The sequence below is a fragment of the Lepisosteus platostomus genome, chromosome 1 (genome assembly GCF_059453375.1).
Source record: "Lepisosteus platostomus isolate fLepPlt1 chromosome 1, fLepPlt1.hap1, whole genome shotgun sequence".
NCBI classification, from domain to species: domain Eukaryota; kingdom Metazoa; phylum Chordata; class Actinopteri; order Semionotiformes; family Lepisosteidae; genus Lepisosteus; species Lepisosteus platostomus.
In genome coordinates this window covers 38,352,455-38,367,403 of record NC_142611.1, presented here as the reverse complement: position 1 = coordinate 38,367,403, position 14,949 = coordinate 38,352,455, and the positions used below count along the sequence as shown (strand labels likewise).

The 14,949-nt window shown below is 34.3% G+C and overlaps 1 protein-coding gene across 1 annotated transcript in view; it reads left to right on the top strand.

Moving 5' to 3' along the window:
- stim2b (stromal interaction molecule 2b) overlaps window positions 1-14,583 on the top strand; it is an 81,024-nt gene extending 66,441 nt beyond the window's left edge. The window contains exons 4-12 of the mRNA XM_088628018.1: window positions 3,057-3,168; window positions 4,702-4,817; window positions 5,299-5,476; window positions 5,950-6,127; window positions 6,704-6,871; window positions 8,033-8,133; window positions 10,231-10,469; window positions 12,167-12,359; window positions 13,267-14,583. Coding sequence (XP_088484144.1) covers window positions 3,057-3,168; window positions 4,702-4,817; window positions 5,299-5,476; window positions 5,950-6,127; window positions 6,704-6,871; window positions 8,033-8,133; window positions 10,231-10,469; window positions 12,167-12,359; window positions 13,267-13,723 — 1,742 coding nt within the window. The 3' untranslated portion in view covers window positions 13,724-14,583. The remainder of the gene's footprint in view (window positions 1-3,056; window positions 3,169-4,701; window positions 4,818-5,298; window positions 5,477-5,949; window positions 6,128-6,703; window positions 6,872-8,032; window positions 8,134-10,230; window positions 10,470-12,166; window positions 12,360-13,266) is intronic.
- Window positions 14,584-14,949: the final 366 nt, after the last annotated feature.

Genomic DNA, 14,949 nt, shown 5'->3' with positions numbered 1-14,949 from the left:
ATGTGAATGGTGTTTCAATTGCAAGAGATACTTCTTACTTATAGTTTCATCAAGCATTTGTTTCATTTTAATACTACAGCTTATTTTTGATACTTGTATGTAACTTGTATGTCTAGAATTTCATCAGTGTAGGTTTTACAGGATCTGTACAAGGATGACTACTATCGTATATCGATGATCTTGATTCCGATATCGGTAAACTAGTCATGTTTGCAGAGGATTCACAAACACTGTAGAAGCAGCAAATGAAATTCAGAAAGATTTAAATGAAATTCCAGACTAAGCAAATACCTGCAGGTAGACAAGTGCAGTGTTATGAATGCAGGCAGAAGAAACAGAAACTATAAATATAAAAGAGGAAACACAGAGCTAGAAAAGCTTACTTTCAAGAAAAAAATATCTAAATTATGTCAACATTAACATCTTCTAGACACTGTAGGGGAGCAGTGAAAAAGGCAAACAAAATACTTGAGATTAGTAGTTGAAGCCAACAAAATTTAAATCAAGGGATGTCATGTTAAATTTGTATTATGCAGTAGTAAGGCCTCATTTAGAATATTGTGTATAGTTTCAGGCACCATGTTACAGAAAAGATATTGCTGGACTAGAGAAGAGCAACAAGAAAACATTCTGGGGTTTAAGGAAATATCCTACACTGATAGATCAAAGGAACTGAACCTTTTTAGTGAATGAATAGAAAAGCGAAAACTATGAGGAGACTGTACCTGATACAAGTATTCAGTATCTTTAAAGACTGATAAAGAATGCAGTAGATTATTTAGAACTGTGAAACACAAGCTAGAGGGAACAAGTGGAGACTATATGGCAGTGTCTTTAAAACTGGGAACAAGAGGCACTTCTTTACCTGAAGTGTTGTGGTAGTATGGAACAAGCTACCCAGCCATGTTACTGAAGCCAATGCCCTAGCCTGGATTACATCCTTGAATCAATTAACTATGTACTACAAGTTTGACTCCTCTCATTTATAACCATTCTTATGTTTTTATGAATACTAACTTTAAAAGCTAAACATATAATATACTCTTTGTATCTATTACTGTTGTAAATATCAAGTTATAAGAGCTAAATATCAAGTTATCAAGACCTACCTTTTTAAATTAATGTTTCTCTAACCTTACATGTTTAGGCTTATTAATCTATAATTAATTGACTTGATATTTGAGAATAGTCATTACATTAGCTCATTGTCTCGTCAGTGAATATTATTCCTGTCTTTAGTGACTCCTGGAAGAATTGTGTTAATGGCATATGACTTGTGTCCTTAAGTACTAATGTTAGAATACCATCAGGCTTCTTAACATTTATTTTAAGTGGTTCTGGTACCAGTACTACTTCTGCCTACTTTCTTCTAATTTAATATAAAATTTAACTTTATCTTTGTTCGGAGTGAGCAATGTGTCTTCTTTGGCAAAATAATTAAGAGAAGTATTCCTCTCATATGTCCGGTAATTTCCCTTTCATTGACTAAGCTTCCCATGTTTATCAGATACATTGTTTTATATCTTACCTTTTATAATGGGAATACTGAAAAACCTATAACTTCCATTACAGTATTCTTCTCTATTTCTCTCTTGGTCATTCTAATATTACATTTTACCTGGGTCTCAATTTGATATATTCCAGGTATTTAGCAGGAAGTGCTTTATATAGCTATATATTGTATATTGCCTAATTGACTTGTTTCACTGTAATGGCAAGACAGCCACTGCTTTCTAGTCTGTACTTTACTTACTCTTGGGATTAATCTATTCTGTGCTTCAAGCTGAATATCATTAAATATAGGCCAACCATTTACTAAACCCCTTTTACTTAATTAAACTCATGTCTTCTTTGTCTGCTTTGCTGAAATTGTAAACCTTTTTTGAGTTCTACCTGTACAGTTTCAAAATATTGTGGAAAGCACACCATATAATAAACACAATTCCCAATTGTTCTATCACCTTTTTTTCCTTACTATGTCTTGATTGATTGAAAACCGTATATCAATACAGACATTTCTTTAGTGAGCTGCATAACTTAGTAGGCAAGTAATTGTTAGCCAAGTCATTGTAAATGTTAAAAAGACATGTATTAAAGATTTGTGATATTGACAGTTTTTCATCATGCTACAGTACAATGTTCCTTTTTCTTAGTCTGACTTACCTGCTCGTTTAAATTCTGTTTCATAGAAGATTTGCTTCATTCTTCATGTGATAATTTAGTATCATGCGTGTACAGTTTTGCTATTGTAGAGGATGTAAGGTCACAGCACAGCTCAGCGAAGGTTTAAAATAAGTTTTACTTTATGAAAGAAGGCCTTTTTCCAGAGAACACCCACAAAGACGCAGCGTGTATCCTTTTGTGGTGCTCTGAAGCCCAGCATTTTCAGAAAGGTTTTATAGTGTTAACACAGCTAATACTAATACAGCTCTGGTCACTTTCTATTACTACCTTGGATGGCTCTTTTTGATAAGGCTATCCCCACCATTTAGTTAATTCTGAAATAGATGCATCTTTCTGATTCTGCGGGGAGTCTTCTGATTATAAGAACAAATATGTCTTTAGACAACTAAAAAGATATATTATATAGATATAGATAAAGATATATTCTGGACTAAATTTTCTTTGGCTGATGAATAAAGGTAGGAATGTGATGAACTTTGAAAATGTATGCAGAAGGTTAATGAAGTGAATTTAGAAAGCTTAACTTTGCAAATATTGACATTATTCTAGAGATCACAGATAAAGAAAACATTTTGTGTTCAATGATGCTGATGTATGGCGGTATAGAGTCCTCAAAAGTTTCTGCTGGTGTCCTTCAGTGGTCTAGTTAACATTTCTGCAAAACTCATGATTCCGTGATTTTTTGGCCACATGTTTCAGTTTTGTCCTTTCACAAATGTTGAATTATTTTACAGACTTTTCTTTCTTTGCTTCAAATTCTGGCATTTAGATCTGACAGATGCGTGCATATTTACAGTAATATTTATTTATGCAATTCCTTACTCATTAACTGTTTTGATGTGATTTTATTGATTGTTTGATCTGTATTACAGTGCACAACTGGACATTGGCAGAAACAAGGCAGTGGCTGATTGACTTTGTTGAATTGCCCCAGTATGAAAAATATTTTAAGGAGTATAAAGTAAATGGTAAAACCCTACCCCGGTAAGTGTTAAAACTATGTTTTTGACCTGTAATGTATCTATAAAGTAGACCTTAAAGTTACATGAATGACAATTATTACTAGTTATTACTTAATATCATCACTAATGAAATTTAAAATTAATGAATTTTAAATTAAAATGGTTTTGTTATACATCTTAAATAATGCAACATTAGAATGCTTGACACTTATTTTACAAAATCTGTTCACAGTTTTCAGATGAAAGTTATCTAGTTTCGTATTTCTAACCTTATTTTGTTGATACACATTGAGATCCTTCAGTGACATGTAGTGGCACTAGCTAGAAAAAATGTTGAGAGCTGTTAAAAATAATGAAATATTTTAATAACTGAAATAAAAACAGAAACAAATACAAAATTGATGTAATTTCTAGTGTGAAGTTGCTAATCTTATAGAATTATAGAATTTATTTCTGAAATTAAGTAATCTGTTGTGGCAAAGTGTAATTTGCTGGTTTGTAATGTAAGCAAAATACTATATTGTTGTGCAACATGAATAAGTAACAAGCATGATTATGTACTGTATGTTATAAAATAAGTTCTACCTTCTGCAAAACACTATGTGGTGCTGTTGCAGAGCAGCTAACAGAGAAAGAGATCTCTCTTAACTCACTACTGACGTCTTATGGTGATAAAACTAATGTACAGGTTGATTCTACAAATTGAATGAAATGCTGGGATTAAAAAATATTAACATGCATGATCATAGATAATATAACCTTTGGAGCATTGTTTGTTTTGTTAACTTTAATAGCGAGAATGAATTATGAAGAAAAGTGTTACTTTTCAGTTATGTTCAGCCTTAGTTTTATGAAATGCCCAATTAAATATCTTACACAAAAATATTCAATTATATTTAATATTCCAATAATGTATTGTATGTATGGTGATGATCTGTTTGTATACATGCATATAAACAATACAACCCCAGCACCCAACTTTGAAAGTTTCCAGTTTTTCTAATATAAACATTTGTATGATATGAAACTGAAACTGAAATTGTAGTAGGCTGTATTTGTTAAAGCACTGAAGAAAGCAGAAGCAGATTTGATTCAGTTTTATACTATAGTAAAATAGAGGTTTCCTGGTATATATGATATTGTTCTTAAGTCAGATTATTTTCAGTTTTTTACAACTGTATAAGTGGACTACTAAAATCATTGCTGAAGGCACAATGTACTGTATTTTCAGGGGGCTTGAGTGTATGTTTACTTTAGGTGAAATCCACTCCACTCATATTAAAATAGTTATAGAGTAATCTCTGTTCACCATACCTTGGATAACTTTCTTAAGGAAAGACTACCATGCTGTATGAAAGTCAGAATAATATTTCATGTTTAATAAATAGCAAATAAAAGGGCACATTGCCCTTGATTTAGTGAGTCAGAGAGGGACACCTTGCTTTCATTTTTTTGTAGGATGAGGCATTTAGATGGCTATGTATTTTTTACATAAACAAAAGTGAGAAGATATTCCCATGTTGACTGGCTTGATGGTGTTCTCTTTTTATTTCAGAATTGCAGCTAATGAACCTTCACTTATGACATCTCAGCTAAAAATTTTGGATCAACGGCACAGGCAGAAACTAATTCTGAAGGCCCTAGATGCTGTGTTGTTTGGACCTCCCATACGTTAGTACATATTTGATGGTTTATTAAAAATAGAAGAGATATGAGGTGCCAAGTTTAAATGAATTACTGTGTTCTAGGATATGTATTCAAAGCTGCAGCAAAGCAATTAAAGCAGTCTTGAGCTGAATGATCATGCCAAATTAAGACCTGGAATGAGGAAATCCTTAGAAATGAACTTAGTGCTGCTACGTCACAGCTCTTTGGCTATAGGTTTGATTTGACCCTAAAGGTTTGGGGTACCACTTATATGGGGTTTGCATGTTCTCTGTTGGCTGTGTGGATTTTCACTGGTAGCTCTGGCTTTTTCTCACCATCAAAAGATGCTGTCTTGCTTAATTGGTGTCTCTAAATTAAGTTTTAATGTTTGTGTGCCAAGTAAATGAGGGTATGAATGCAGTTTCTTTATGTAACTTAAATTGATTATAATATATATATATATTAAACAAATATCAATTAAAGAAAACATGCTTTTGTTTTTAAGGCCCACCACATAACTGGATGAAAGATTTTATCCTGATGATTTCGATTATCATTGGTGTTGGCGGGTGCTGGTTTGCTTATGTTCAGAACAAAACCTCTAAAGAGCACATCGCAAAGATGATGAAAGATTTAGAGAGCCTGCAAAGTGCAGAGCAGAGCTTGCAAGAACTTCAGGAACGGTAAGTGAAGTTCAACACAAACCTAACTCATCCAATATTGTGAGCAATATTCTTGGTAACACCTAAAATTCATTTTATCTGATTAATATCAATATGCATGGTACATTGATTTGGAAGATAGTGGTAAACCAGGTTTGTGAAAGCAAGTCTCTTGTGAGTGTTACATTTGTTTTAAGTGTGATAAAATAATACTGAGAGACCTTGAATCAGACATATATATAAAATAAATCTTAAAGCAGAAGCTTTCCATTGTGTTGGATTTCCCATTTTTCCTGAAATAAGCGTTTTTTAATTTATTTTTAAATGAGAACTTTTTTTTATCAAACTCTGCACAGCCTGCATCAGCATCTGGTTTGAGTCTTTTTATGTTAGGAGCCTGAAAAAAAGGGGGTGATCCATTTTTTTTTGTCAAAGCTAATAATTAATTGCTGATTGTATTTTACTTCATTCCCTTTTCCATTTATCTCACTTAGGCTTGAAAAAGCCCAGGAGGAAAACCGAAACGTTGCGGTGGAAAAGATGAATTTAGAGCAGAAAATGAAAAATGAAATTAATGATGCCAAAAAGGAGGCACATCGCCTGCGAGAGCTGAGGGAGGGCGCCGAGTGTGAGCTGAGTCGGCTCAAGTATGCAGAAGAGGAGCTGGTCCAGGTGTGAGACATTCACGGTTGTGTTCCACAGAGTATTGAATCAGTCCCATTGTTGAGTGGTCTTTCTCCGCTTTATTAATTTAGAATTCTCAGTCCTTTTCTACTTATGCCCCCTTTACTTAGGATCTCCCAGTTTTAATCACACCACTGTGTAGTGTAATGTAATAGCTCACCTCAATTGCCTTCACACTAGCACAAGATAGATGAAGGATAGATTGCTCTATTACAGAAGTTATTACCAATAACACTGTGAACGTGAAGTTTAAAGCACAAAACCATGGGATTACTACTGGAGGGCAAGACTAGGATACCCTTTTTGATTTAAACCTTCACCAGGGAAATTCTAGTCACAGTCACAGCACAACCGGCACTCAGAACAGGTTCCATTACAAGCCAGGATATTCTTATTTTCTGTTCAGCTTTTGAATCTTACAAAATAATTGTTTTTCAAGGTCTTCTGAGTATTAAGTAGATTATTGATTTCATGATTCATTTCACAGTAACTGATTTGAGCATGCTATAATCCTGTTACAAAAGGAAAATTTTCCATTTGCGCTTATTGTTCTCAAATTGGTAGGTACGCATGGCATTAAAAAAAGCAGAGAAAGAGTATGAAATGCAAGGAGATTGGTCAGTCCCTGAGTCACTGCAGAAATGGCTGCAGTTAACACATGAGGTGGAAGTGCAGTACTACAATATCAAGAAACAGAATGCCGAGCTGCAGCTATCAGTTGCCAAGGATGAGGTAAGTCAGCATTTTTCTTCAAAGGAAATAGAGAATAAACTGATAAAATTAATTAAAGCCTATATGAATCTATGTATTTGCTAACTTTTATTAAGGACCAAAACATGATAAATTGCATAATTATTTAACTGTTTAAAGCTTTAGAAAATAGATAGCCTTCTTTAATATTATCATACAGTATTGATTTTTTTGGGGGGTTGAGTAGTAGTTAGAATTGTTGTCTTGCAGCTCTGGGTTCAATTCCTGGGGTTCATGTGGGTTTCTTCTGGATGCTCCGGTTTACTCCCACAGTCCAAAAATATACTGATAGGTTAATTGGCTTCTGCAAAAATTGGCCCTGGTGTGAGTGTATGAGTGTCTATGTGTGGGTGTCCCGCAATGGGCCGATGTCCCATCCAGGGTGTATCCTGTCTTGAGCCCGCCAGGAAAGGCTTCAGCTTCCTGGTGACCTTGTATTGGATGAAGGGGTAAGAAAAGGGATTGATAGATCATTTCTGAAATTAAAAAAATATATGAATAGACCTGTGAATTAAAGTGATTAAAGACTAAAGTAAGTCGATTTAAAGAACAAATGCCAGTCTTCAAATATTAAACTTTTGCAGTGTAGTCTAAAAAATACCAGTACTCTTTTAACAGTAAAATATGATCTTGTGGGCAGCAGATACCACAACTGAACTAGAGTGTTATGTCCTGATTTTGATTATTAATGATGTGAAGAAAATTACTTAAAATTACACACATTTTAAATAGTTTGTATTTATCGATTTGCTTCAAAGTGAGTAATTTGGGAATTTATAATGAGATTAATTGTGAAGTGTCTTAAGCACCAAGAGAGAAAAAAAATCTGTTAATGTTATTAGAGCAAGAAACTTTATACACCTGTGCATGTTTACGTTTTTTCAATTATTTATAAATATTTAAATGTAAAAGATTTATACTTTTTGAATCTAAAATAATGTGAATGTGTTCTAGATTTTTGTATACAGTAAATAAGTATATGAACATTGTGGGCCTGAAATTGTTTGTTTCCACGTCCAACCTTAGGTTATGAACTGTATGTACAAGATTGTAGGTTTTATACTGCACTTGTGTAGTATTGAGCACTACACTATAAAGTATGATACAGTTTATAAAACATAACTTATTTTACATCTATTTCAGGCAGAAAAAATTAAAAAGAAGAGAAATTCAGTCTTTGGGACACTGCATGTAGCCCACAGTTCTTCCCTGGATGAGGTGGACCACAAGATCCTAGAAGCAAAGTAAGATGAATTCTTGGTTTCTCTCTCTTTTTGTGTGTACTGTAATTTGAAAGCATTCACCACATTAATAAAAATAACCCATTGAGATCAAAATAATATGGTTGCCGTATTGTGAGATTTTCATTTATTTTGTATTTATACTAATGTTTAGAGCATATTATTTTTGGTTTGTTCAGAATTGTTGCCCTAAGAAACTATTTTGCTCAAAGTTAAAACTCACATTATTTAGTGTAAAATTTAGACAAAATCTAAACATTAAATCATGGATGATGGAATTATACTTAATAAGAGGCATTATTAGCAATTTGCATCACTTTTCTTAATTTTAATGCCTTTTCAATATATGTTTATTTTAAATTAATATCCTTATAATGTTTTCCAGAATTTGTTTGCCTAGGGTACAAGAAATTTAAACAGGATGTAAGTAAAGAGCAAAAGAATAGGACTTAATAAATAATGGTCTCTGAAAGTTTAAAAATTAAGCACCCTCTGAAAAAAGAAATAATTTAACCATAGTCAGTTATTAACACATTTGCGTCCCTTAACTCTTCTGCATCTTATGTCTTTAAGTTTGTGATCTTTTCAATCATAGCTATTGCAGGAGACTTTTGTTAGAGACCAACAAAATCACTGATGAAAATATTTTGATTTTGCCTAAATTGTGATTGTGTTTGTGTTGTTTGAGAACAGAAGATAAGAAACTAGTGCATGAATTATACTGTATATAACTTTGATTTGATGATTGATAAAGATTATGCAGTCTTAGATTTATAACTAAGCTACAGTATAGTTGGGTGATATTTTGAATTTTTACAGTTGGAAATGGGAATGATTGTAAATGGTATAAAATATTTAAGGAGAGGCACCATCCCACCAAACTGCAGTTAGAACTACTATGAAAATGAAATACTGCTGTGTAGATAATACTGCCAAAGAATGGTAAAATTGACATTATTTGAAAATTGTGGCTTTTTTTGTTTAAAAGATTCTCAGTACATGGTCATGAAGATGTTAGCTATGTATGAGTGCCTAATTATATGAGGTGCAGCTGCAGGAAAGTGGTTTGCCTGCCCCAGTATTTGAAGTTATGAAACTGCATAATGGGCATTGATTTCTAATGCAGAGAACAAGGTTAACCCTCACATCTCTCTGTGCCAAATGAACATCAATACGCTTTTAACATTGGTTGTTGATACTCTGTGCCAGTGCAGAATAAACAAAAATACTCACACTCTTGGAGACTGCAACAATTTAAAGTGATGAAAGATGCACACTAGGAGCAAAATGTGAATGATGCTTAAATACGGGAAACTGCAAACTAGTCAGTTGTACATATATGTTTGGCCAGAATTTAAATAAAAACTAATGTGTAATTATTATCACCTTAAACTTGTTTGTTAAATGAGAGGGAGCTTAACTAATTGTTAATCCAGTAAACTTTTTATAAAATATTTGTGTGTAAACATGAAAAATCTGGATGTTGTACCTTACAATGACCTTTTTGATTTTTTTGCCAAAAAAATGAGAATGTAAGTGATTTATTAGACGTGAAGCTTTCCGAAATAAGGACTGTGTAATTGACTGGGAGAATGTCACTTGGAGTCAAGATTAGCTTACAGACTGTACAGTTTGGTGGCAGACTGCCTGTCTGTCACAGTGTGTTATAAAGTGGTGCAAATTAGACACAGACTGCCAACACACATCGAGCATCACTGCACTTTGGATACGCTCACAGAACTCCTCAGTGGGGGTGAAAGGCAGAATACAGTAGCTGACTACCCAAAGGCTGTCTTCTAACAAAACCAGTTTATGCAGTGTGAAACATGGCTCAGTGCAACACCACTACGACTCATAGTCTGGCTACATTTCCTGCTCACAAAAGAAGAGTTTGATTATTTAGAATCCTGTTAAAAAATAATAGACTAAAATTTCATTCCAGTAGAAGTGTTCAAAATTGAACACAATTCATGTTAAATTTATAGTTTAAAATGTGCTTTTTTGGCAGCTTAAGCAAGTTCAGGAATGGATTGATAAATAAAACAAATCTGGATTTTAACAGCTTCTCAGAACTGATTTCTGTCTTTGGTTTGGTTACAGAAAAGCTCTCTCCGAGGTGACAGCCTGTCTGAGGGAGCGCCTTCACCGCTGGCAACAGATTGAGAAGCTGTGCGGCTTTCCTGTGGTTCACAATTCAGGGTTGCCCAATCTGACAGCAACACTCTACTCCGATCACAGCTGGGTGGTCATGCCCAGGGTCTCTGTGCCACCTTATCCTATTGCTGGTGGGGTGGATGACCTAGATGAAGACACCCCTCCAATCATTCCACAGTTTCCAAGTATGTCTTTGTCAAGGGAGCAGTTTCTTTAGCCTTTCCACTGCAAAAAATAGCTTACTCTCTTTAGAAGGTCAGGTTTTATGTAAAAAAGATTTTCATAAGAAGAATGGCAAAATTTAGTGCATGTGTTATGCTTATGCTCACCCGGAAAACCTAATAATAAATATCCTAATTTATTTATGATGTACTGTATGAATAATTTGTAAGTCATTGCCGAAGACTGAAAGGTATGATGTAAGTTCATCAGTGATATCATAGGAGACTGTGCTTTCCTGTATTGAAGAAGATGATTTGATTTATAAATCATTCAGAGCTGCACTAAAATATATGCAGATCCTGATAAAGCTGTGCAAGCATTTCTTGAGTGGTGAGAATCTCATTATAGATCACAATTCAGAGTTTTTTGTTGAGTCACACCTTTTGCTTTTGACTGAGAATTTTGTTTAATATTTAAGCATATTATAAAGTTTATATACTGCATTATTAGTCCTTTATGATCTCTAAATAGTTTTTTTCTTCTCATTTGATAAGATGTTTCATCAAATAAAGAGATGAAGAAGATTGTTCAGTTATTCTTCCAAATATTCCAAATAAATCTCCTCAGAACATTAAATAATTATTTGCTCTTTTGGGGCTTATCTATTCTCCATGGATTTTGTTTTGACTCTGTCATTTAGAGATACTCCATATCCCATTTGTCTGTCAGAAGCCATTACTAATTGGATCTCATTTCTAATTGACTTGTTCAGACACAAGAGGCAGCCCTGCAGAGCCCTTACCCTATCAGAGGATGTACAGTATGGTACCTGGCAAAAGGATGTTTACTTTTGCCTTTTAGTTTTTGCATATAATATGTTCAGTTTGAGCATTCAGATTTTAATCACAAATATTCACTTGAAAAATGGGTAAACATTATTTATCTAAAAAATGGGAAATATTTGGAAGGGTAACTAATGATTTTACAAGGCACTGCACATCAGTTCATTAATTGAAGTGTGTTCTTATATTTGTACAATATTAGATTAAAATGCATAATGTAAAATGTATATATGACTTAGACGTCTTAAACACAAGTGTGAGTATTATGTAATATGTGAATAAGCAATGTACGTTACTTGGAGCATACACTAGTGTTTTTTGAACTCATATTGATCAGAATCTTCAAAAACATCATCACAGCAGCTTAAGATGAACTACTGTATCCATGAGCAGTTAATGTGGTGCGTTTTAATAGCTAATACATCGTATTTGTCAACCACATCCGATTGACTGTGTGAAGAGTCCTTGTCATCAGCACTCTCTCTCAAAAAGCTGAGGTTATTGGTGTACTACAAAATACAGATTCATCAGAATTATTTGTTTGTTTAAGCCCAAATGGCCAAAATGCTATTAGATCACCACAGACTTGTTTCTGCATGAAGTAGGAGCAATACTGAATGACAGGGATGTTTTTAATTTGCATCTTATGTCTTTAAATATTTTTGCTGGTATGAACACTTTGAAGCGTTACTGTTGAGTGAAATATCAATTAAAGTTATAATGTATTTTTTACAGCCTTTGAAATCCGAAGCAGTGTCAAATATAACTCCTAGCACGTTTTGGAATTAGCACTGTAAGAGAGAAATCATGAGAAGGACTAAATATTCTATATGCTAAATAATTGTATGCAGTCATTCAATTTTCTTCTTTGGTTACAGCACCACTATTAAAGGCTGGATCTTTAGCTAGAAGTAGTAGCCTGTGTCGCTCTCGGCGGAGTGTGATGAGTTCAGCTCCACAGCCCATCCTGCTCTCCGCAGACCCTGACCTTCTGTCTATGGCCAGCAGCCCTCTAACACAGCATATAGAAGAAGAGGAGGACCCCATCTACTTCAGCGCGGAGAAAAAAATGTATGTTCCATGTTGAATTTAATAATTTGAATAGAACTCTTTTTCCCAAGGCAGGCTACCTACAATTAATCCAAACAATTTTTTGTCAATGTTTAGATCATCTGCAATAGAACAAATGTTTGGATTGGTAGTTTTCAGAACATGTGTTAAACATTCATCTTTTTAGCACTTTTACATTTAAAAATAGTCTTATGTGTATTTTATACCTTAGTTTTCTCTTTCAAGTATGGAGTATTTAATGGGTATTCCTGTATATCTTCCAGAATTGAAAGTTCAGTTCTGTATTGATTTAACTAAGAATCATATTACTTTAACAATTATACTTACATAGGAAAAAGTAATAGGTTTATTCCATGCTGAAAAGAGAAGTAAAAAAACACAACATTTCGACTCTGGAGCCTTCTTCGGGTGTGACTAACATGCAGAACAAGGACCATGTACTGTATGCCGTCCTCCAAAATGGACACCATCAAGCCTTTCACCTTTTACACATCACAGGTTCCACAGTGCCTTACAGGAGAGTTAGCTTTGGCTAGAAGAGTGATCAGGTTCTGACTGACAAGAATTCAAATTCATACAAATTTGGGCTGGACAGGTCTTCTGGGATTCTATTTTATGTCAAGCTGGGGACATCATGGCTAAAGTCAAACCTGCCTGAGATGCCATAGTGACTTTAATAATTGTGTGCTATTTCTTATATAATGCCAGTTAGACCTGCATAATGACACAGACTTAAAAAAGAACTAGTCACTATAGGGCTCAACCTTTGGTCCTAGCATTTGGGACCCAAGAACGCTTTAATTTTCTTAAGGCCAACAGTATACATTTATCTTGTTAAGCACATTTATTTTCAATGAATATTTTTCTCTTTTGTGCATATTAAAAATGTTTTTTTTTTCCTTTGCAGCGATCTTCAGGACACATGCTCAGACTGTGATTCTTTAAACTCCTCCCTGGGAAGAAAGCAGTTTGCTAATTCAGAAGTGCCAGAAACTCCCTCAAGGAAAATCTCCAGGGATGAATTATTCGATCAGGAACTGTGTGCAGCAGATTCATCAACATCCTCTGGTCAGCAGAAAGGTTCTCCTGACTTGATGGCTGTTACAGAATCGCAAAGCATGGTCTTTAGTCCTGTCAGCAAGATGGTTTACAATGGTATCTTAGAAAAGTCCTATAGTATGGGCCAGTTGCCCAGTTCACTGCCAGTCTTAGAAAACCGTTATCCTTCTCTTACTTCACTAGATATTGAGGGCAGAGGAGCAAAGGAACAGAAGATGCACAGCATGGCCCAAGACTCCTGTGAGAATGGCGACAAGGTGAAGAAGCCTTCCAAGTTAAAAAGTTTATTTAAGAAGAAAAAATAAAGGAAAGGAAGCATTAAGAGGATTGTCATCGAGCCAAAACATGATTAAGACTTTTTTAAAGGATTGTAACTATCTGAATTCCCCAGAAAGGAAGCCTTTTGGAATGCCTCTTTATTGAGTCGTAGCCTCATAGTAACAAACAGAGGTTAAAGGTTATCCAACACCTAGAAATCAATGAAGAGTGTGGACTGTTTACTGTCAATTTTGCTTATTTATTGTTTTTTTCTAGGTACCAGTAGATACAAAAGCCACTTTTTAGAATTCTGGTCTTTAAGCTTTAACAGAGTTCTTGTTTACTGAAGCTACAAAGCTGACATACTGGACTAACGAACCTGCAAGAATTATCCTGCTAATGTTTGTTGCACTACCACTTTCCAATCAGGGAAAGTGCCTCTGCTTGCGGGATTAACAATACGATTTCTAGAAGTACAGAGGAAAATATAAAGTTTTTACATATAACGTTCTATTAGAGGTTTTTAAATAGAAATAGAATTTCTATTGGTTGGGTTTCATGAGGAGAGACTGGTTTTTATCAAAATAGAAATTATAGTTTATCCCTTTTATGTGCTTTAGACAATAAGGGCTCTGGAATAAAATAATTTTAATTTCCAGGGCTGGGTTCTCACTGTGATTTAACTTCTTCTACAGCTGTCCCATCCCAAGTGAATAGCTGACAAAAGAATACTGTTTTACTGCTTTGATTCTACAGGTGGTGGAATTGCAGCCTGACAGGTATTTTTTTTTTAAGTCATCATTGACTTGCTAAGCAAAAAAAAGAATTGTTTAAGAAGTTTAAGGTTTTTCAAACATTTGGTGTGTGAATCTTTGTACTGTAGAATAAATGACTAAATTGAAGACAATATGCTTTCTCTGGTGTTTATTTTCAATTTCCTCTAACCTCTGGTAAAAAAGAAAGAAGAATAATAATACAGGAACAGTTTTATAAAGTAGGACAGTTGTTTTTGCTTTTATTGTGCATTAAAGTTAGTTAATGAAATACCAATTCTACCAAGTCAACTGGAATGGGGACAGTGTGTAACTTAATTGTTTTTTGTGACCCTAAAATTAAGTTATTAGAACAACCATTCTCCTCAACAATCCCTGCCATCGGTGGTACCCCCTCCCCCATCCTTTGTAACCAGAGAATCCCTAAAAAATGGGATTCGAACTATAACAGAAGCACTGAACAATAAGGATTTTCCTACATCAACTGCAGCACTTCAAAT